We start from the raw sequence: 25,343 nt of genomic DNA, 5'->3' as shown, positions 1-25,343 counted from the left end.
TATTTAGAGTATATAGCAAAGTGGTTATTTTTGCGCGAAGATTTTGCTCATGCAAAATGCAGTGAAAAGATATTTAAGTTTTCCTTTTTAATAAAGCAGAGAATCCTCTTACCTCTCATGGAAGGTGCGCCATCGATGCAGGCACTGACTAAGTTACTGACATTTAATTGTAATCGATTTCATATTTCTCTGGTTTGGTTTATTTAATCATGGCAAAGCACACTAGGGCTATCTGCCTAAGGGGAGGGGTGTCTTCGTGGAGGACTTTCTAAGGGAAACTGACTCGTATATACGTTACATATGGGGGAAAAACACGAAAACGCCCATGCAGCCAGCCCATTTGCGGGATTCGAACCTCGGACCAAACTACCAGAGTTCAGCGACTTTACCGCTCGGCCACCGGTGGGCCGCATATTTCTCTGAAGTTTTCGAAAATGTCAACTCCGCGAGTTCTTTCAGTTAGTGTACCCAGTGTAATAAGTTCTTACAGCACGAATAAAATATAAAACTTGCGCCGAGTCAGTTTTATCAGTGCTTTCATCTAAAGTAATTAAGGAAAACAAGACATCTTCATTCTGTATGATTGTACGAAGTTGCTCAGTTAATAGATTGCAGCACGTTAATTATACTAATTTTCAAATTGTCATAATCTGTATAATTAAATATTAATACAAAAGCTAGAGTCCACACAAGAAATTCACGGATGTCGCGCATTCCCCACCATGCAAATTAATAGAATTCAAATGGGAGGCACCAGGCTGGTTGGCACTGGCTGAAGATAGGTGGTCTAGCTGTAATCCAGTTGAAAAACAGCCGAAAGCAAGATGGTACAACTTCAGTATTAAATTATGATAGCGATAATAATTCACGGATAGCGAGTTATTTCTCCGCATGCACGAAAATATGAAGAACGGTACCATGGATGCTTAGATTCATTAGGAACGCACAAAACAGTGAAGGAACTGGTGAACTGAAGCTATATGAACTTTGCAGCAGAGAAGACTCTTGTGAATTTAATAAAATAAGAAATATTAGACGAAGAAAACGTAAAAAAATTGAAATAATTAAGAATAAGTGTCTTTACAGACAGAAAATATTAAGAATCAAAACACTGCTAACTGAAAGAAAAGATCATGATGATTTTGTGTACAATATACTGCTTCCAAGCAATTAAATATTAATAAGTAATAAATTACTTGTTGAATATACACTCATGTCCATAAATGGATAATGCAAATCAGGCAAAGGAAGAGTTAGAAGCAAAATAAATTTAACTTATTTGTAAAGCTTATTTATTAAACAAAAGGTAAAGAGCAAAGAAAAGATGCTATATGTTTGATATTAAAAAATGAGCGATTTTTTGTCCCTGGAGCAAATTACAAAAAACCTATTTACAAAAAACCAATATTACATGGTTGGTACGATTGTTAATACATTGTCTCCCAGACGATGCAATACAGTCCGTATAACGCCTAGGCATGCTGAGTATCAAATTATCGATCTGATCTTGGGGGATATTACACCACTCAAAAAGCAATGCTCTCCGAAGTTCCAGTAGACATGTAGGAGGAGGTTGACGGGCTGCAACTCGTCGACCAAGCATATCCCTCACGTGCTCTACTGAATTCAAGTCCGGTGAGAATGCTGGCCAGTCCATACGGGTGATATCCTCCGATTGAAGGCATTCGCTTGCGATGTTTTCACGGTGAGAACGGGCGTTGCCATCCATAAACACAAATCGTACGCCCATGGCGCCCCGAAACAAACGTACACGTTATTCCAGAATGACGTCCCGATAGATTTGGCTTGTCATGGTTCCAATTTGAACATGCAGATCAGTTCTGCAACCCAGAATAATTCCACCCCAAACGAGCACTCCTGCACCACCGTAACGGTGTCGTTCAATGATGTTTTCTTGGTGGTAACGGGTACCTGGAGCTCTCCATGTGAAAGTCCGGCGAGAATCAGACTGCAAGCTAAACCTGGACTCGTCGGAAAACATCACACCAGCCCACTGTTGCGGTGTCCACAATGCATGCTCTCTACTCCAGGCTAACTGCAGGTGACTGTGAGTTGCAGTAAGTGGAAGGCATCTGACGGGTCTAGGAGCATATAGACCAATCTTCCCTAAGCGTCTGTACACGGTCTGATTTGAAATTGTCGTACCAGTGGCTGAAGAGAGCCGACGAGACAGGTCTGAGGCTGTGCTCCGCCTGTTTCTTTTGGCAGTAACTGCCAAATACCGGTCCTCATTCAGCGTTGTAACTCTGGGGCGACCTGCACCGTAACGTCTACTCACATTACCATCATCGTGGAATCGTTGCCAAAGCCTGGAGATGACACTCTGGGCAATTCCAAGTTCGTCTGATACTTCCAGTTGGGTACGCCCACATTACAGACGGCCAATAATTCTAGCACGTAAAAAAATCATCCAAATGCGTCCTTTGTGTCATAACTATTCGGTTATTGCACTGAAATGCTTATAAAGCGCCTGCGAACAATTTTACTTCTTTGCCTGTATTCCTTATATATCACTATCTTATATTCCCGTCATTGTGACGTACCATCGGTGTCATCTGGTTACTTCCTGAAATTTGCATATGCTTCTTCAAGATGTGTGTAGTGATTTTACAGGTGATATATTTATTTTAGAGTTCGATTTCCGCGTGACTCCAAATTATCCTTAATTTATGGACATGAGTGTATCGTAAAGATATGCATTTAAAGATAAACTATGCTGGCTTATATTTTTATGTCCAAGCTAAAAGAAACATTCGGGGTACTTAAAACTACAAAGGCAATTCGGAGAGTTATATCTCAATGCATCACATGTAGAAAAAAAAGTTAAAACAATGGAGAGTATTCCAGTATCTTTACCTGAGAGTAAGAGTTTGAGACACTTCTGTTTTTCAGATCCGTAGACTGGATGCAATATGTTCTCTAAAAAACCAAGAAAAGGTCCGAATTTTTTTACTGTCAGAGCCATTTACTTAGAGCTAGTAATGTCTCAACAATTTCTTTACTGATTGCGCAGTGCAAGAAGAGGAAGTCCCATGTTTATTATTTTCAGTGATAATGGAAGTAATTTCATAGCAGCAAACAATCTTTTCAAATTCATAAACTGAGATGTCACTCATCGAGATGTCAGTAAACAGAATCCAATGAAATTTTAAACCTTCTGCAGCTCTCCGATGCAGAGAGTTTTGGGAAAGGGTGATTCAAATGATTAAAAAACTTCTAGGTCAAGGTTTCAGAAGGTCATCAACATTTGTGAAGCTGATGAGCATTTTAAGTGGTTAAATAAGCTGCATAGAATTCTAGACCACTTATGTATGTCATGGATTATTCAGAGAATTTTATCCCATTGACCGCAGCAATGCTCCAGGGAGAAATTACAGAATTGGAGTACCTGATCTGAATCAAATCCATAAAATGGACCTTAAAGGCCAACGCATTAATATTCGAAGCATATTTTAAAAGATTTAGAAGGGAGCATCTCGGTCAAGAAAATTTAGACATCCTAACAAACTGAAGGGAAATGGAGATTATTCGTATATTGACGTATATTAAGGTAAAGGCGGCAGCAGTAATTCGAGTTAAAACAGCTTATGAAGAGATGGTACGAGCCATTCAGAAAAATTTCCCCTTGAAGATATTTGCATTAGTTGAAGAGGATCCGGGAGAAGAAACTTTCCTTAGCAGATCAATCTATTCTCTCATCAATGTACCACAAACTGTCGCGACAAGTGGAGGGGCTTACGTTTCCTCCTAGATTTTTTAGACTAAACTTTTAAAGTGAAATATTTTCAACCGAGAACGTAATTGAATATTTTGATGATTACTAACTATATTTTTAATCAAGAGGTGAAAGGATTGTGACGCAAATTTCACTGCAGTCATATTGCATACGTATCTGAATCTAAAAAGCTGTTCTGATATTTTTGTGGTCTCCATACGTCATCACCTTTAATAAAATTGTGTAATTAAAAAAAAGTTGTTTAATGAAAAAAAGTGGTTTATAAATAGAAAGATTACCAATCTAACCATGCCCAACATGGCATGAATCAAAAGTATTCAGTCATTCAATATCAAATTCTATAGTTTATCATATTTAAAACATTTTGCGTTGTTTACTGTTTAAAACTGTTTACTGTGCATATTTAAAAATATTTTATTACAATGAACCGAGGTTAACTTTAAAAATTGAAGCTTTTTATCTCTGTCACTTCACTACCGGAAAACCCTAGCGAAGGTCGAGTATGTATTAAACCTCCTCCTCAGGGGTTCCTTCTATTCGAAAAAATGAGTTATTGCTACTTCCCAAAATCTAAAACAGGCTATCTGAGGCAGTTTTGTGGCCACGGTAACTTTTACTCACTTTTTTTTAACTGAAGGCAGCTAAATTCCAAGCTCCTTTAAATGATATACATTTAAAAACTTTTACGAAAATAACATAACCAAACCAATTTGAACCGTGCAAATAAACTCGTAAATGCTGAAACGCGTAGTCACCATGCTCCTGGCCAAACGCTCAGCATGCATGATTGTTGACGTTCTTGACGCATCTCTTGAAGCTATCCTGAACGATCAGCTTGAAAATAATTAAGCTATCAGTATTTTTCTAGCGAAAAGTCTTCCATAGAACAAAAATGAAATATACAAGATAGCTAGCTACTCTCTATTTATATAACAGTAAAGTATTTCAGAGTACTTTAAAGTTAAAATTTTATTCACTGACAACGACCTTGAATTTATGCCTTCAAAATCAAATTCTGCATCTCTACCTCCAAATAAGGCTTTTAAATTATATGGCTAAGTTTAGTATGGACGTTAAGTATATTCCTTTTCAGATATACAATGTCAAGCTCTCAAATCAGTGATAGAAATGCTTCAACTGACTTAATTATTATTACTCAATCTCAAACAAGGGACAGAACTGAACCGTCTCCGCTTTTTAAAATTCCAGGCATTAGAGTGCACACCTAATGTACAAATGTGCGACATGAATAATTATAAATACTTTATCTGCATCTCTAACTGTAGAAATAGGATGCATTTCACGATCCATCAAACCCAGGCATTTTTGCAACGAAGAACTTGATTCACGTTAGGTGCTTTTTTACATTCAGTGCACAATTGGCATTCTAAACAGTTATCTGAAAGCTTAAAAACACCGCTCAAATTCTAAACGCAAATTCTAAATTACGTAAATTCTACGTAAGATTCTAAATTACGCAAGGCTGACGCCTTACGTAAATTACAAATATACAAGAACACTTTCGTCTCATCTGGGTATGTTTGCAACACTTTCATTTTAATTGACATACATACTAAAAATCTAATAAAGTGAAATTTAATAACCTTAATAGCAACAACGGAAAATAAAATGAAACAATCATATTCAGCAGGATAGCTTTTCTAAGTAATCGCCAACTTAACCTGATGTATTTATGAAGAGGCATCACAACCAAGGGACAGAAGAGGATATGAAATTCAACATCGGGTGCAGTTGATTTCTCAGATCTGTTTGGTACACGCTCAAGCGTACTTTATCAGAAACTATTGGACATAGTTCACGAAATCAATATAGCGACATCCGATGAAACAATACATCTATTTCCGGAAACTACCTCTGATCTCGGAACGTTCAATAATAAATCGTTGCACCAACTATGGCAACACAATATTCAGCTCGAATAGAACTACGACGTTACTATCTGTAAAACTCCTCTCGATACATAAAGGCACCTCTAGAATGAAATCAATCATACGACTAAACACTGATTAAAGCCAATGCATTTATGAAACGATTCTTAGAACGAAAGAGCGAATGTATCAGCAATGTATATTTAGAAATAATTCGGATAAAGAAGACACTTACAGAAAGTACACTGCATTGTAAGCAATTTAGATCATTACATGAATGAAATCTCCTAGCTTTAGACACATTACAGCTCTGCAAAATGTTGGCAAATTCGCATGTTTGTTTTTAAACAAGTTATATTTTAATTTTCTGCTGTACTGGATATAAAGAGGTATAAAATATAATCTTAAGAGAACTCTTTTCTGGAGCCATATCAGAAATACGCATCTAAAATAGCAGTTACCATATGAAACATTTACACTCTGTGTACTATCAGTTAAGTATGAAAACTACTATTATTCTATTTATAAAGTACGATGATATTTTTGATTATACCAGTAGGAAAATAATCAAATGTCTGCAATCAATTTCTGAAGTTACATTTGACAATTAATATATTGATCATCTAGAAGTGGAAGCGGTTCACAAATAGGAAGTGAAATTTTAATAATTAGTATACATTATCCTGGACTGAAGGATGTCACACAGAACATGTTCAAATTTTAAAATATAATGCAATTTTATAAGAATCTAATTTTACATAAAATCGATTAGCAAAAGGTCTAAATTTCGCCTAATTTTGCTAGCATCGGTGCACATCAATACTCATTTTCATTTTTTAACCCTTTTGCATATAAATGACTTCAGTATTCTCCAAAGAACTGGGTCGATGTTTATGCCATTAATATACATTGTACGTATAAGAACGTTTTGTTAGGGGATGCCAGACAGACACTGAAAAATAGTTCACGACTACCATTGTGAAACATTTTGTGAATACTTGACATATCTCGCACTAAGCTAAAGGTAAATTGATCTAAGAACACATAAAGTTACTGTTCCAAACTACCGACTCTTAACATTCACTTGTAAGTCATAAATGTGAAAAATATGAAGTCAGTTCCTAAATAACATCAGTTTCAAGATAAGATGTAAATAATGGAATAAGAGATGCTATGGACTTTGTAGAAATTTAACATGAAATAAGTTTATTATTAGGCAACTAAGGATATATTTAATTGCAGTTTGCATTTTTGATGTCTGCTTGAACTCGAGTCATTCACAAAAGGACCATTCATAAGAACTAACTGATTTAAAGGAGCAGGCTTTGAAACCACACATGCTCGAATAGATCTGCCTTGAGAAACACTAAATCTTCAAAGCGATTAGAAGGCAGTGATTAATGGTATTTAACAGTGCAATATACAATTATTCAGATATAAATGTCCCAGGATTATATATCAGTACTCTTCTTTTATCGGGATTGTATTTATAAATCTATGTATGTGCTCATGATTGCATGTACGTACATATAGTGGTCATAAAAATTAAAGGATAATGACAAAAATAAAACGTAACTGATAAAGGAAAACAATAGAAATTTGTACAAATCATTAGCATAAATTACAATGTCTGGAACCCATTATTCATAAAATATTGAAATTAAAACTAAATTTACGCAAACGTGGAAAATGATGGAAAAATTAAATCACCTCTTGTGGAAAAAATCTTTAATATGGCATATGGTCACCTCGGAGAGATGTATGCCTCACATCTCAATTTCATAGATTTTAAAAAAGCGTTCATCAAGCTTTGCGAAATTGCATAACACCCTTCTAAAAATGCAATTTTCAGCTTCTGGAGGGCCCAGGGAGGAATTTGGCACGATGAAATTCGGCGCCCTAAGGCATCTCATCAAATGCTCGATCAGGTCCACATAGGGCGAGTAAAGTTGCCAATCTATTCGAGCGATATTTTCTCTTTGCATGTATTTTGACATGATACACATTCGACCAGGTTAAGCATTGCCAACCATTAGCAAAATCTCTAAGAAAACAGAATTACTAAACAATCTAACTTGGGGTTCCAATACCTCGTCCACATGTCTCCTCACTTAAGGAACCTTCTTGAAAGATGCACAATTGCGTGCGGCCATTTGTCATGAATCCTCCCAAAACTATTAAACCGCGGTCACGGTAGCGTCATATTTCGCGGACAACGGAAAGCATATTGCGTATTCCTCTCTAAAATCAAAACACGTCTAGAACACTGTTCAGACTATGTCTAGACTCGTCCGTAAACAATACTCAGGCCCTGTCGTCTTGGCCCATTGAACATAACGGCACCTGTTTATACGGGCCCGTCTAGAAGGTGTAGTGAGTGGGAAACAAAACATTTGTTTCCTCGCAGACAGTCCAACCTCGTTAAGCCTTTGTGCAGCAGTAGAATATTTAATTCGAATTCCTGTGGCAGCCTGAAGGTCTAAAACTAAATTTTTTGTAGTCGCTTTGCGGTTTTCTTGAGCTCACAGCCACACACACACACAAAAAAAAAAAAAAAGTATTCTGGTGCAGTTGTTGCTATTTTCTTCACCAGGCTGTCTCTGAACTAATCCATTGCTTTAAAAGCGGCTATAAACTCACTGATAGGATGCACTGAAGAATATTCAGACCTTTGGCAACCCCATTTATGTTTGATCTCCCTCAATTCTAACAGTTATTCGCCCCTTTTAACCTTCACTTATATGATGCCTTTGAGCCCTAACTGCTGAATACTGACCACTCATTACATTAATGTTGTATACATTAAAAAACCTTAAAAGAAGCTTTTCCTAACTAATCACTTATTTTGCTATTGAGAAACTTTAATAGTTTAATAAAATGTTGTTGTAAAATACATCCGAGTAAGAGTTCAGTGGAGCAGTGCAAAAATTAATCCAACATTTTTGTATTTAGAATGCTAATTGATAAATATTTCAGAATAACATAGCAATACTAATTTTAATGGCTATACATTTACCGTGCTTATGATTAAGTTATCCAACTAAATGCATGATCCTTTCACTTTTGCATAAAAAGTTCGTTTTGAATACATTTTTTAGATCCCTGGCTCATTTTAGCACTTGATAACATTTCAACATAAGCATAATGATATGGAATACTTAAAATAAAACTATTTCGGTTAATACTAAAATTAACAACCATATATAATTGTATTGCGTTTATCTCTCTGAACGCGTGAACCGTGAATTCACTTTTATCCTGAATACACGCGGGGAACGTTCTTATTGTGCGGTCAGAAAATGGAATTTCGCATGCGATCAGTTTCGCAGAATTCAGTACATGCGGTCAGAGTCTTAAAATATACATATTAGATATACAAGTTTCCAGATTGAGGATGGAAAAAATGTAATTATTATAACAAGCTATCATTTTACATTTTAAGTTTTCCTTTGTTACAAATTTGAGATTTTTAGATAATGTTTGCTCACTTTTGAAGGATGCGGGAGCTTACCTTATTCCACCATTGATTCATTGCTAAAAGTGAATTTAAATTTATGAACGAATTATTATTTAAATTTTATTAAAATTTATAATTGTGTTTTTTAAATTTATGAATAAATTCAAGACGTTAAGTAATAAATAACACATTCGAAAATGCTCTTACATGCTGAAAATGAAAAGTTATTTCAATCTGTTAGTTAAACACATATTCAGATATATCAACCATACAATATTTAGATAATAATTTTAAAAGTTATTGCCATAGAGACCAGGATCATACTGAGCAGTTTTGCCAAACTGGTTCAAATTTTAACAAATTTATTTCCCTCTTGCATGTATAGCATTAATACTTTTTGCAGGTATATTTCTTTTGATTACTGAATATTTAAGGCAGATTTCAAATTAAAAATCAAGAATCAAATCAAACAAAATCACAGGCTTCACAAACAACCAAAGGAGACTATACTGAAATTTCTAGAAAACAATTTTAAAGATTTATACATCACAGAAATATATTCTGCTCTAATTATTTCATTAACCTTACATTTTATAAGTTATGAATATTTTAATGCACATATTTTAAGAAAATTTAGACAAAATGCTGATTTTTAAAGCAAGATCTTGGTCTCCATAAAAGACAGTAGCAACATTTAAAAAACAAAATTAACAAACAGAGGGTACATACACACCAATGAATATATACTTAGAGAAAGAAAGCCAACCTTACTGTAAAACATTTCTCAACAGATCATGAATTAGGAAAGAAAAATTTTAAACATTTCTTTCTTAAAATATGCACATGTACTTTCATATCACTTAAATTTCATCTCTGGGATATTTTGCATAGTCTCCATATCTGTACAATGAAAATATTTTCTGTTTAATTTGCTTATATAAGTATTTACAATATTAGATTTTCTAAATTTTACAGGTGAAATTTCTTAATGCAACAATCTGCTATTTTTTGGAGAGAACGTTACTTTATAAAAGTAATCTTAGTTTTCACGGAAACTAAGATTACTTTTGTACTAAAGTACTCTTAGTTTCCGTGAAAACTGAAAAAAGCAAACTTTTAATATAAGCTAGATTTCTTTCTATTGCAAATTTACAATTCAACCCCTTAAAACGTTCAGAGACATCAGTATTTAAAATATTGTATTGGAAACCATTTAAAAATTTCATAATTTTTCCCTGCGTGACAGTTACTAGTTTAATTGCTGAAATCATTTAGACTTGGGTAATAGATTGATGATCAAACTGATTGTGTTTTACCTACATAATTTAACCAAACAAGTGATACTTATTTCTATTATGTAGTCAGTAATAATACAGGTATTTACTCAAAGATGTTCTCTGAAAGTTGACGAGAATTTACTTAAAAAATCAGTTAATGAATAGATAGGGGAATAAGTCTCAAACATAATTAGGAAGCAAATCAGCTATAAAATTTTTAAAATTCTAAAATTAATGCTGTGATATGAAACAATTCCACTTGTAGGCTAATATTCTTATTTCTAACCTCATTTATGATATAATTATAAGTGTATTATTTTAACGTGTAACCGTATCATTAAAGATGTAGTAATAAATAACTAAATTTCTTCTCAACATGAATCTAGTTTTAGCGAATGTATGTGGATTTTCCAAATATGCAAAAGGTTTTAATCAATTGGGGCAAAGCACACATGGGCGATCTGACTAAAGAGTCTGCCTTTGTGAAAAATCCATGTAAGGGAACATGAAGCATTTCGTTAGACATTGGAAAACTGCATAAGTTTCCATGAAGTCAGCATATTCACCTGCCTTTGAAAAAAAATCTAATTACCAATGTTCATTTATTTTACCTCACTTCGCCTGTAACAAGAAGTCGATCTTCATAGACAGTCTGCCTACATGGCAGAAAACAATATCTGGACTACATTAACGGAAAAAGAAACTGCACATGTTGACACTTTCTCAGCGGAGAGCATGTACATGCATAACTGCTTTACAAACCAAATTTTATGGGGGTAGGAATTTCATGTCAGTGAATGTGTTGACAATGCGAGTTCATTACAAGTGTTAGACTTCCGTAATTTATTTGCCGTTCAGCCAACATGAGTGGGTACCATGGTTTATGGTTATGGGGTACTGAAGTGTGAATATCTAAGCTAAAAATATTGATTACTTAAATTTAGAAATCACTTTCGCATTTTACTATTGCATATATGCGGTAAAATGCTATGAGAATTGAAAATCCGGTTTGCTTACAATGTCAAAAGTCTGCTGAAAATTTATAATCATGCCTATCGGGCAATGAAAAACAACTTTTGTCGCTTTCGTGATTAATTTCCAGTTAGCCGTGTTATTAACGTCGGAGTTGAGATGATCTACCTTCTGTTAAAGCAAGAAAGAACCTAAATTTGTGACTTGCAAAAGAACCAAGTAAAATTACCGAAATCAAATGCTGAAAGAACTCGTCAGAAATTAAAGACTTGAAAAAGTTCGTGAGATTCATGTCGTAGACGCCACTTGTACCAATGGAGATGACAATGGCTGGGACTGTCGTACAAATGTTTCAGACGACAATGTTCAAAATATGTTAAAATAACTTTCTTCTAGCCCTTAGCTTCAAAATTTTTTTCTAGCATCATTTTGTTTCCAAACAGTTGACAGATTGCTTCTTCCTACAGACCGACGAAGCATGCCTTGTGCTCGGAGCTTAGTGTCTCAACATTAAAAATGCAGAAAGCATGTAAAATATGCAATAAGCCAAGGATTCGAATCTGCCAGGATGATTTATAGCTTGACAGGATTCGAATTCAGTCAAACTGAAAATATTCAACATTCTTTTCCACCTTGCCAATTGCTCAGTTTTATAGTTAACCTCAGTTAAATTCCAATAAATTATAGTATACAAGTATCTCCAAAAAACAGCAGATTGTTGCATTAAGAAATTTCACCTGTAAAATTTAGAATACCTAATATTGTAAATGCTTAATGTATAAAATGATAAAACGAAGGTGTCGGTTTGCTATAGGAAAAGTACCTTCAATATGGGATATGATCGCCTTATGCGGTCTATCAGTTCCCTAGGAATTGCTCTTACAAAGCAGTTGCAAGCGCGGCAAGGGTCTGTGGATTGAGAGCAGTTAGACATCTCCCTAAATCATCCCAAACGTTCTCGATAGTATTCAAGTCCAGGGATCGAGCTGGCCACTCCATGCGCATAATTCCTGAAGATAATCATCTACGAGCGATGAGAGCCCTGTGTGGTCTTGCGTTGTCATCCTGTAACAGGAAAGCATCACCTATTGCACCGGCATATGGGAACACATAAGCATCAAGGATGTCATTTCTATAACCCTGAGCATTCACGGTTGCCCTTGGAAAGACATGGAGTTCTGTGCGTCCACCCAAACAGATGCCACCCCAAATACAGACACTGCCTCTTCCATATGCATCTCTTACACGTGTGTTTGACTGATGACAACAGGTTCTGGGTTCTCTTCATATTAAATAACGCCTACCATCGCTTTCTAGACTATCCGTAAACCTGGACTCATCCGTAAAGACAATAGCCCTCCATTGATCAGGCGTCCAGTGGACATCTGTCGTGCCCACTGCAAACGGTCCCTTCTATGGTGTGACGTGAGTGGCACGCAAATGGCTAGTCGCTTCGCATACAGACCACCTTCGTGAAGCCTTCTAAGCACATTTGGCGTTGACACCAACCTTCCGGTGGCTGCAGCAAGGGAGGACCTAAGAAGAGTCGCAGTAGCGGTTCTATTCCTGCGTGCACATAATGTCAAATGTCGGTCATCGGTGCTACTCGTAGCAGTTGGCAGTTCTTGGCTGGACATCCTAGATGCCGAATCTGTGGTTTGAAATTGCCTGCAAAGTCTATGAACCACAGAAGGACTCGCATTTAGCCACCTGGCCACTTCTGTTTTACTTTGTCCTGCTTCTAGTCTCTCCATCGTAGTTCTCCAGGCAAATGATGACTGGAGGTCATTGTTACGAATTGTAAATCTCAGATTTCTGATGTACAATCACAGTGAAATATGCGGCCTTGCTCTCAAACATGGAATTTTATGCTCCTCGCAGATGACGTATTCCGCGAGCAGGGCCACTAATTTGCATATTGCAGTTTTACTCGGGAGTTATCGCTATTTTAGCGATTTTTCCTCAATTTATGATAACCAGTGTAGATATGGTTTCTAGACAGACATTTTACAAAAAGTTTCTTCCGAGGGAACAAATGAACATTAGTTTTGTTTACAAAAAACAAGGCCGATGACAAGTCGGACAGCTAGGCAGCCAGACTTGATACTGGAATTCCATACATCCCATTTTTTTTGGAAACTATCCCAAATATTTTAAACTGTATGAACCCTACATAGCTATATAGCCCAAAGATTATGGCATATTTAAACATCGAAAGGAATTTAGGCTGAAGGAAAATTTATGGACATTGTCATAAAATGTTTGTAGAATTGGAAAGACATTTTTGCAAGACTATAAAACTGCTTAGAAAATGGTAAATAATGTCAGCTACATTTTAAGTCTTTTCACACAAATTACACTGAAAAATAAAATAAATTTAGAGTATTATACAAGAGTAATTAGTTCATTAGTAAAATATTAATATTTCTACCTAAAGATGACGAAGAATGGAAAAGTTACAAATTTTATCTTTGCTTCAAGAGAGTCAAAGAAACCAAGTAATCATTTCAATCATAAAGGAATAAGACTGAAATAAAAGCTTTCCTTCTCAAATCTGGTATATATTCTTACACAGACATTATCCGATTTGGGGTAGGTACCCTACCTGGAGATGGGCGACAGGGGTATGTACCTGAAGCGGTTCGCCGGGTGATGGATCGGTCCAGGAAAACGTCGCTGCGGCGATAGGTAAGCGGCGAGGGGAGTGATGGCCTTGGCGTTGTTACTTGGGTTGTTGGCAAACTTGACCGTGATGGGTTCGGAGGCCCCCTCGGGGATGGTATTGTGCAGGTGCTTGATGGCACGCTCCGCCTCAATACGTTGATCGAAGCGAACGAAGCCAACGCCTTTAGAGAGACCTGGAAAAGGTGGTAGTCAGGATTGGAAAGGCATAGTCAGTAGAATATACAGTCATTTCTTAACGTCAGCATTCGGTTCACATTGCGATTTTCAATGACAAAAATGTTCGGTTTAACATTACAGTACACAATGATTCCACTTCAGTAGTGGTCAAAATCAGCTTTCATCATATACTTGGATCTGTACCTAAAAGGAATTTTAATGAAGCAAAAAATAGATTTTTATACTTCAATACAGAACTTAAGGAAACTTTTGTACTGGCTATTAAAACAGTCGATCCAAAAATGTTTCACGAACAAGAAAGGTCAGTTAGTTCTGAGCAAACTAATTACTTTTTCTTAGCAATATTAGGTCCATAGTTTGTAATCGAAACAAATATTTTTGTGGTAATCCCACTTTAATAAAAGAACATCACCCAGTTGCATACTTACATGCACAGAATATTGCACTTGAAAGTTCTTTCAAGTCTTTATTTGGAAACATTTCAAATGCTTTGTATACATTAAAAAACGACTTGTCTATCGAAAGTATTTAAATCCCGATCGGTAAAAGTTAATGCAAATTTAACCCAATAAGAAAGCTTGTACCTAAGAACAAGTTAAAGAACGAGACTTATCTGTATAAAATTTGTATGTCTGAATACGATAGCGTTAACAAAAATAATCATTCAACAAGCATCGTAATGAATTGACTCACCAGTATATTTCCAAAGCGTAAGATTTTGCATATGAAATTCAATAAAGTTATTATAATAACCGAATAAAGAATTTATTATAATTCAGAGCACTCTTTATTTGTAGTTCGAATGACACATTTAAATAAAATGTAATTTTAAAATTTATGTTGAATAACATGTTAAGCCTTTCCTTAATTGCTTTGAAATTTGTGCTAACCTGCCTACGCTTGACAGGAGACATGGCAAAAGCAATGTGCACCTCGTACATCTGGGCCAAAGCAATGAACAAAACTTACAATAAATCTTTTCAACATTTTATCAAGTACTTGGGTATTAACAAAAATTAAAAATCATTATCTATAAACAGATAACACAGTTCTAAAATGAGAACGAAAACATTTGTTGAAACGAAAGAGGGTGATCAGCTGTTCAGATAAGTGAAGGAAAGAGAGCGAGCTAATAAGTTACGCAAAGAACGATTTAAACGCGACTAATAAAAAAAGAAGGGATTTCAACATCATAGACTATTTTTGAATAAATGTGGCAGCTTCAAATTTATACGGAACACTATCATCAGATTTAGACATATTTCAGTTGGATAACATAGTATGTTTTCGCAAACAGTGGAAGTATATAGTCGAATAATGCAGAAATTATTAAACAATATTACGAGCAATGAGTTCGTATATGTTTGCAGTGTCTGCGATAGGCTCTGGTTTATGGAAAAATTTGACTGCAGTAAGAATGTGAAATTAATTACCGAGCTGAGCGAAGTTTCCAGACAACAATAAATGAGGTTTCCAAATGTGTGGTTCTTGGAAATTATGGCTCAGGAAAGGAACAGTAAGTCTACGCATTAAACCTAGCAGGCGTTTGGAACAGACAGCCTACCGTCATTTTTTAAAACTACCATTATTTAAAAAATATGATATTCGAACTATATTTTAACACATGTTAAAAATTATCTCTAAACGCTGACATGCAGCAGCTCTTGCATAAATATTCGAGATGTCTTCATAAAGATTCTGATGGTTAGCTGATAGATTAGTTTTGTCATAGCATTAATGAAGTACTGTTATTTAATAATTACAAGCGATACTGCGATACATCATGTAAAGCATGAGGCCACTGAGCGAATTCTTTCTTGTACCCTCAACAAATCCGAAGTTGGATATCATATGAAAACTACATGATTAGGATCTGCAAAGTAGCTGGCTGGTGACGCAGGAGAAAAAAAGGATCCAGATTTATGAATCTGGAGGTATCGTAAGGACAGAGGTGTTGAATAATGAAAATTCGTCAAACTGGGATTCACAATTAGTCAAAGTGGTGAGTGGCAAAAGGACTAATAATTGCAAATGTACATTTCACATATTACCGACATAATAATTGGAGATAAAAAGTAATGACTACATGTTAGACAAAAGCAGACATCAGAAGATTAAAAAATATTTTGCTGTTGTTGCATTAAAAAATGGTCTCAATTCTTAATAAAGGAATGCCATTTTATTATTATTAGCTCATTAAAAGTGTTTTGTTAACACCTTACCGAGCGCAGATTCTCTCTGCCATCGCTTTCGTCACCAATATCACTTCCTGAATAACTGTCAGGACAATCTGATAAATCGTCTAAATAAAACTCTGCAGTACCATTTTTTTTTCGTTCATCCTAAACAGTATTTTTGTAAAACTGTGTAAAATGTGGGAGCTTACGAAGCAACGCACTTAATGCAAGTGAGCAATGTACCTCAATACTAATAATAAAATGCAGGTGATACAGCAAATGGCAATTGTTTATCGCCATGGCTACCGATTGACAGGCTATTTTCAGGTATTCCCGAGAAAAAAGCGATTAATAGGCTATTGGTTCATAAGCGATGGCGAAAAAAAAACGATTAATAGGCTATCGGTCAGTAGGCTTTGGCTAAAAACAGCCGATCGGTCGGTAGGCGATGGCAATAAAAAGACGATCGGTATTAAATAAACTGCTACTTTCGTTTTCGTTCTTATAACAAGACATCAGATAAGAATCATACGAAAGGACTTTTGAAATGACGCACTTCATAAGGGATTATAAACATTTTAATAGTTTTAGAATAGAATGCGAAAATACTATTAAAAGACTAATTTTCTTCTACAGTTAAGATAAAACAAATTTATAATTTTGCTTTGATATGCAAACATCATTACTTTATTCAAAATTTCGTCTTAACCGGAATAAATTTGTAGCCTCCATTCTTTCGAATATTCCCATGGAAGCAGATCATATTCTACCAGTTGCCACATATGTATATAGAGTTACTCATCATTCTATCTATTTGATCACCTCTGAAGATGGCAAGAACATATTTTCCATTATCCTAAATGCTTCCACTGAAATTCAAATGATTTGGATTTGGTCCATTTGATTACAGCAAAGCACACAAGGGGGATCTGCCTTATGGGAGGAATGCTTCTGCGGAGGACTTTCTAAGGGAAATTGCCTCTTATTCGCATGATACATAGGAAATCCACAAAAATGTCCATACAGGTATTCTAAATTGTTCATATGTTCAGGTATTCTAAATTGAATTTCGAAGGAGAATCGATAAATTGTTCGACATGTTTATTGAACTTGAAGTTGCCTTATGAGAGCAATATTTCTCTGGAAATAAGTTTAATTACTTCTGGGGAAGGTAAAGCTGAATGATTAATAGAAACCATCTCGTGGAACATAATACATTTGATTAGAGCCTTACGAAGTGGTGATTTATGTATAAGAAATCTCAGTGACATAAGAGATCCTCATCAAAATGAGTTTTCCATTTCTGAAGCAAAGCTCTTCAAGAAGTGGTCATTAGTCATATGCATTATTTACACACAGTTGAATTTTTATTTTTTAATTAGCACTTAGCTAAATTTTGATGAATTTCAGAAGAATTTCACCAAATTCTGCATAGTATTAAAAATAGCCATTTTGTAAAATAAATGCAAGTCTATTAAAGTTGGATGGATTACTAGAAATACAGTAAACTCCCGATTATCCGCGGAATTGGGTGGCGCGGCAGCCGCGGATAATCCGAAAAAACTAAAAACGGGTATTGCAAAAGAGAAAACAGTCATTCCAACTTTGAAAAATTGTTTTATGTACAATAAAACGTAAAATAAACAGCAGGAAATTTTTAACTAACGCTTAATATTTTAGTATATCACTCAAAACTAACCTATTTTTTTTTTTTTAAATTTTGTTAATGAAAACAGAAAAGTGCTTTGTACTTACGAGAGACGTAAAGGATACACAGAAAAATTAATACATATATACTGTTTTAATACTGTAATGTATTATGTAATTACAAAAGCATAACTGTAAAACTACACCTTTTTGGAGAAATCAGTCGTTTGTGTTTGCTTCTTGCTTTGGAAGCATTTTCTCTTGATCCGAGATTGCATTTATCGTAGCATAAGTTTCTCGGAACTCACTACCCGGAACTGCTTTCACCATATCGACAAGAGTCGCCGTGGGCGTGTCTACATCTTCATTTACTTCTTCACAACTCAAAGGGGCTAGGTTCAAGGTTCTTTAATATACTAAGGTTAGGCCAGGAACGGAAAAAGCGTGCCATTGGTTGCTGGTAGTGACGTCACCCGGGAGACAAGACGCATCGGCCGACGCGACTGCTACATGATTTTGGTAATGGAAAAAATGTAAACTAAAGCAAAGTGATCATTTTATATGTGGTAGATACACCGGAAATACCGGGTATATACTTTCCGATTAAGTATTTTGTTAAAGAAAATGTTTATTTTATGCACAGAATTCGTACGAATGCTGAAAATAATTGTAAACATTAAATTCTTTTCGTAAAGGAAAGCATTAGAAAATGAAAAACGTTATTTAAGTTAATTAAGGGAAATAAATATTGTAAAACAAGGTATTTTTCAATATATTTTCGTAGTATTGTTTGCACTAAATAAATCTTGTTGAACAGAACGCATGATGGCATAACTGCTAAGACCATGGCAAAAACATAATCAAAAAGTATTATTCTATTTATTTTCATTGCTCATGCACTTTTTTTAATACAAATGAACTTTGACATTCCATGAGAAATATATGATCGTGATTTTCAGTTTAAATTACTAATCTCAAGCAAAAATATATATAAAGAGATTTGACTTTACAAATTCATATTTAAATACCATAAAATTCTACAAATGTCTTAATATCCGTCATTATACTTTTAAATAATATACTTATCACATTCTTTTTAAAGTGAAAAGTCACTTCATACTGATTCACTTCAGATTTTAGCAGAAGTGCGTATATTTTCAGTATAATCTAAAAGTACTCTTATAATCCCTTCACTCCCAAGATTTCTATATAACATTTATCTTGACGTGATTATTTGCTACAGTAAATAATCTTCGATATTGGCATCCTGTTCTTCCTTCCATACATTAAAAATGGAACAATTAAAATACATTTTCTTACACATATACGCACAATAATAATAATAATAAACTTGCCCTACATCTTAGTTTCGGCCCACCAGCGGCCGAGCGGTAAAGTCGCTGAACACTGGTAGTTCGGTTCGAATTCCGCGAACGGGCTGGCTGCATGGGTGTTTTCGTGGTTTTCCTCATGTGTAACGTGTATACGAGCCAGTTTCCCTGAGAAAGTCCTCCACGAAGGCATCACAACGCAGATAGCCCTAGTGTGCTTTGCCATAATTAAATACACCACCACATCTTAATTTCAATTCAGCCTGTACATAAATTAAATATTTTTAATTACTAATGTATTTTTATCAGGTTGTTTCTTAAAATACTTTTGTTATACTCGAAATATGTGTTCAATATTGAATTATTTTTCTTTCTCTTATAATTAAAAACAAGTTATATGAAATCAAAATTAAAACATATGCAGCAGTTAAATAACACTGAACAGAATATCTTACTCTTTCGCTATTTGTATTGTAGCATTATACTTTGTTTTCCTTCAGGTTCAAGCATGTGTAAGTTATATCAATTAAATTACATCACACATACCTGTATGCATCAGTTAAATAACACTGAAGGAAATATGTCACTCACTCATTCGATGTTTGCATCATAGTGTGGTCGAGAAATTGTTCTTTCGTCACGGTGAGGCATGTATCAGTTTACTTAGTTCGCAAAGCTTAACCCAGACGCTGCTTCAATACATAGAATTACGTTTGGGATGTAAAGAAAGTAACCAAAACATGTGAATGAAGTTGGATACGCGAATTTATTAACTAATCATTCAGGTACTCAGTATTGGTAAACATGACACTGAGTTTAAATATCTCACTACGATGTAAGTCTCATACACAAAATGAAGATTATGATAAAAAAATGATTTAAAATGAAAAATTTTTCAATTTAAATGTAAAATAGGAGTAAAATGAAAAATAAATGTAAAATTACATCAGTTATGTATGAAAACTACATAACTTCATTAAAAAAATAGTTATTTTATCTGCTTGTAAAGAGTGTTTTCCGCTAAAAAACGTATTAACGTGTATAATTCTGACACAACGCTATAGCACAATTTGCCACTTCCGCCTAGGTATAATAGCAAATTAACAACACAAATCAAACTGTTAATGCAACGAAAGTAAACAAACGCCAAGAACTAACGCTGTCACCCACATGACGTCATGCGTATGTGGCTTAACTTTCTCCCTGCACTGCGCATCGCTCTTGGGCCCTCCCTGGTCTAGGTTGTTGTTGGCTTCAACATTAGGCACGAGTTTTCTCCATGATTTTATGAGGGTTGACGGTTTCACCGAGTCCCATGCAGATGCAATATCGTAGATGCTGTCCAAGATTGTGTAGTGTTTCCAAAACTCTTTCAGATCATAAACTTCTTCAATTTTGGTCATTAGCAGCTTGGTTCGATATGTTCTCTTTATTGTTGCAATGACTCCTTGGTCCACGGAGTGGATTAGCGCAGTAACGTTTGAGGGGAGAAACTTTGCAAACATTTGTCCATCAGAAGAGCACGCTTGTTGCTGGGTGAGAAGGTGCGTTGTCGATCAATAGCACAGCTTTTTCAGGCAGGAGGTTGATTTAAGATGTTTACGCACTTGAACAAAGATTTTTTTCCAAATATTTTTGAAAAATGTTTCTGTTCATCAATCTTTTTTTTTTTTTTTTTGGTTAAAGTAATCAACGGGCAAAATTTCTATCCTTGTGCCTTTGAAAGACCCTTTTTTTTTTTTTTTTTTACTTTCCAATGACGACAAGTCTAAGTTTATGTCCACCGGTATCGTTACTGCAAGACATGATAGTGATCCTTTCCTTGCTGCTTTTATGACCCGCCGCTTTACTTTCACTTTCAAATGCTAAAGTGCGAGTGGGAAGACTTTTCCACAAAAGTACCGATTCGTTGGAATTGTAAATTTATTCAAATGCTAACTCTTCTTTTAAAACGAATTCTTCAAATTCATGGTGGAAATCATAGACTGCTTGTTGATCACCACCAAGTTTCTCCCCATGAAGTCCAATTTCTCGAATTCCAAGATTTAGACGAGAGAGAGCGGTGGAGCGGACTCTGCAAGGGTGAGTAAGAAATCAATTACTTATCAGAGGGGAAGGTTCCGAGAAGGCCTGGGATATTTTTGCTAGAAATAAGCACGATGTTAGCAAATTTAACGTTTCGCTCAGTTTTGTGAACATTTGTATTTTCTTTGCTTTACGCTTGTAAAAAAAAAACTTTGTGCGGCAGGCGCGAATAATCGGGAGTCTACTGTACTTCTAAAATTTCAAAATGTTACCAAATGAGAATGAGCGATTTTCATCTGTTGTTAATCAATGCCTGTGTTCACTTAATAATGGCCATAAATTCACTTAATTAGAAAAATTCAGACATTATACTAATCGAACTCTGGGATATTTTCAGTATGGAGAGATTTCTTAATTTTTTATTAAAGCGTTGAGTAAATATACTCTCCATAAAAAACTTTAATAAGCAATTTGGATCATCCTTGCATATTTAAATATATAAATAATACCATGCTAACACTGAATCAACCAACTCATTTCACTTGCAGAAAGAGCTCTAGAATGAATAACATCAGAATACATATTTAACACTATCATTCGAATTTGTCTTACTGTGCATGCACAGCTGAGAAGGTTTGGGGCACAAAGAATAAAGTTCATGCCAAAAGCTGTTAGGTTACTTAATGAATATTGTCATCTTGATTTTTATTTCTTTCTTACTAGTATTCAAATTTGCCGATTGACATTTTTCCGTTAAATTTCATCTCTATGGTCTATTGAAAAATAATATTTGACTGGCTACATTCACAGCATTTGTTCAGTAAGTTGTGTCACTTTATTGCATTCTAATTCGCTAACACTATTATTTCGGCTCAGCTTGATTTAAATGTTTGAATTCCAATTTGTCCTTTTACCAAAATTAGAAACGAAATTTACATAATGTCAAACACTACGATAATATCAAAAAATATATATGTTTACACGGTTGAAGGTCTCAAGAAAGCTTAAGCAAATACATTAGTTTGAGGCCAATTATTTTTAAGTTCTCTGTACACAATAAAAATTGCATATCTAAATAACTATCTAAAGAGTTACAAATATTAAAGTACTTGTCTCTCATACAAGTATTAATGTTTCAGCTAATGTGCCCTTTTTTCATTCAAATATGTAAATTTACGTTAAGGGTTGGATCCATGCTTTCTATGAACTTTAATTTAAATATTAAAAATACTTTTCTACAAGATTTCGGTAACAATATTGTATACTTCAGTTCCCCCCCCCCCAAGATTAACGTTTGCCTAATATGCCTTTACTTCTATCAAAATGAGATTCTTCACAGACGTCATTTTGTGCATCAATGAGGAAAATGTCATTAATTTTATTTAATACTTCCTGCAAATGAAATTAACAATGTTCCCGTAACACACTTGTCTTATCAAATAGAGAACTATTTCTTTAAGAGCAATTCTGTTTAAGAGGGAAATATTAAACTGCTAAATATAGAAGAATTCAGACGTTTAGTTTAATACAGATTGTTTTTCATACTACCATTTATAATACGAGTAATATGGCATATCAGTTCACAGGTACACTAATCGCCTTCCATCATAGAAGCTGCTGATTCAATAACCGATAAAGTACTACCAAGGCACAAAAATTCACTTATTCAAAATTTCCTGTATGAAACTATTAAATATTTTTTTCTTTGTCAGTAACTTAGTTTCCTAGATATTGTATTCAGAAATTTCAGCTATTTGAAATACCGGTGTATTTTCATTAAAACCAAATTGAAGCTAGAAATATGCTGGTCATCAAAATTAAATGATAATGAAGGAAATGAAACGTAACAAATACTTAATGAAAAATTATGAATGGAATATTTTACAAAAGCGTAAGTAACACGCGCATTTTACGTGGTTCGCCCATGGCGTCAACATGAATTTATTATTCGATGCATACTATGTTGAAATATTATCTACAGAAGATAAGGTGAGTTATGTAATCGTGTTTAATGCATTGTTCCTGGTGGAGGGGTCAACGCTCACCCCCTAGAGGCTGCAGACAATTTTTTTCGATTTATTATTTAAAATTTTGCGATCTATTACTCTTGAAAACATTATAGTAACAATAGTTATTTAAAAATTTATCTGTATCGATATTTACTCTAATTACATATTTTTACTGTTGGTCGCGTCGCCGGTCACCCTCACGGCGCTGTAGCCAAGTCGAGTGGCGGCCATCGGTGACTCTCACGGCAGTCAACGTGTTAATATAAATAACAGTTGGCAGCTGATAATTCGCAAACTATTGAAATTAAAGCCAAATTTATGGAAAAATTCCCCTCTTTTGGGAAAAATTTCTTTAACACAGTATATGGTCGCCTCGACAGATACGCATACCTCACATTTTGATTTTATAGACTTTATCAAAATGTTTATCAATTGTTGTAGAATTGCACACTACTCTTCTAAAAGTGCACTTCTCAGCTCCTGAAGGGTTTGGAGAGGAATCTGGCGCGCTGAAATTCGGCATCCTAAGGTATCCTACACATGCTCAAGCAGGTTCAAGTACGGCGAATAAGGTGGCCAGTCCATTCGAGTTAACTTTTATTTGCAAGTATTCTGACACAGCATATGTTTGATGACGCCGAACATTGTCATCCATTAGTAAATACTCTGGGCCAAAGCACCCCCAAATAGACCACCTTGGAGGTTCCAATACCTCTCCACACATCTCAGAGCGTTTACAGAACCTCCTGACGTGCAGTCTGGTGCGGCCATTTGCCCAGATTCCTTTCCAAATCATTAAACCGCGGTCGCGGAAACTGAATATTTCACAGACAAGTAAAGGCTTGTTCCTTATTCTCTCCAGATCAAACACGTATAGAATCGCTATTCAGAATGTACCTGAACTCGTCATTAAACAATACCCGGGTCCAGTCGTCTTGGCTCCATTGAACATGATGACACCAGTTTAAACGAGCCTCCCTGGAAGGTGGAATGAGTGGGTTACAAACCATTGGTATTCTGGCATACGGTCGTTTCGTTGAGCCTTTGTACAGCAGTAGAATGGTTAATTAAGGTTCCTGTTCCATGGCATAGATCAAATTTCGTTGAGCCTTTGTACAGCAGTAGAACTGCTCATTAACCGTTTGAGTCCGGCGGCCGCTTCACTTGTCGTATGCCAAAAATACGGCGCAGCGCGATAGCGCTGTTTTGTATCGAGAATGCGAAGACGCTGCTGTTGGTTAGTATACTTGAAAAAAATTATTGAAAATTGAAAAAATTATTGAAAACTGAAAAAAAAAATTATTAAAATATTCAATTGGTTTCGCATCAGGAGGAGGGTCATGCTTTGGTCCAGGTACTTCAGAAAAAGTATTCGATTCGTTCGAAAAAATTGTATCCACCGGTAAAAACTCATCAATAATATCGTCATCGGAGGTACTTGCAGTTACTTCATCATCACTGCTGTCACTAATAACTCGTAATCTCTTAGAACGAATGATGTCACTTCCACTATCACTTTCAAGGTCATTACTATACTCTTCATTATCATTCGCTGCCACCAAATAAAAATCTCCAGCAACATTGCACCCATCATAGTCAATGATTAACTCCTGGCGCAAGCGACGGAGATATGACGTAAAATAGAATCCGGTCATCAAAATTAATCAAACCATTTCAAAGTTCCTGTGGAAAGAATGATAGGAAATAAAGTTTTATAAAAAAATACATTTTTATACTCGACTTTCATGTCATTGAAATTAGGAAACCTAAAAATACGAAAAATTTAAGTAGGATGTGCCATTGGCTGCTTTAAAAACAGGTTCTTTTATATGTCTGGTAGCATTTATTATTAGGATAGGATTTTAACTTGGAAAAGAACAGTAAACAGGATGTCTACGGCGCTTGCTGTTTCCAAAGCACTGTTTTATCGAATGTCTTTG

At 35.2% G+C, this 25,343-nt stretch overlaps 1 protein-coding gene across 7 annotated transcripts in view; it reads right to left on the bottom strand.

The window, feature by feature from the left end:
* Positions 1-25,343, bottom strand: part of LOC118194570 (ELAV-like protein 4) — a 180,566-nt gene that overhangs the window by 17,450 nt on the left and 137,773 nt on the right. For 3 of the 7 annotated variants that reach the window (XM_085818791.1, XM_085818794.1, XM_085818798.1), the window contains one exon: positions 13,958-14,210. In XM_085818791.1, the coding sequence (XP_085674917.1) occupies positions 13,958-14,210 (253 nt within the window). The remainder of the gene's footprint in view (positions 1-13,957; positions 14,211-25,343) is intronic. The other 4 variants (XM_085818796.1, XM_085818793.1, XM_085818795.1 and 1 more) reach the window with 2 other exon arrangements.

The sequence above is a fragment of the Stegodyphus dumicola genome, chromosome 6 (assembly GCF_044657685.1).
Source record: "Stegodyphus dumicola isolate Sdum_Otavi_A_Nest chromosome 6, ASM4465768v1".
Lineage (NCBI taxonomy): Eukaryota > Metazoa > Arthropoda > Arachnida > Araneae > Eresidae > Stegodyphus > Stegodyphus dumicola.
The sequence above is the reverse complement of the archived record's forward strand: the minus strand, read 5'-3'. Positions and strand labels throughout refer to the sequence as shown.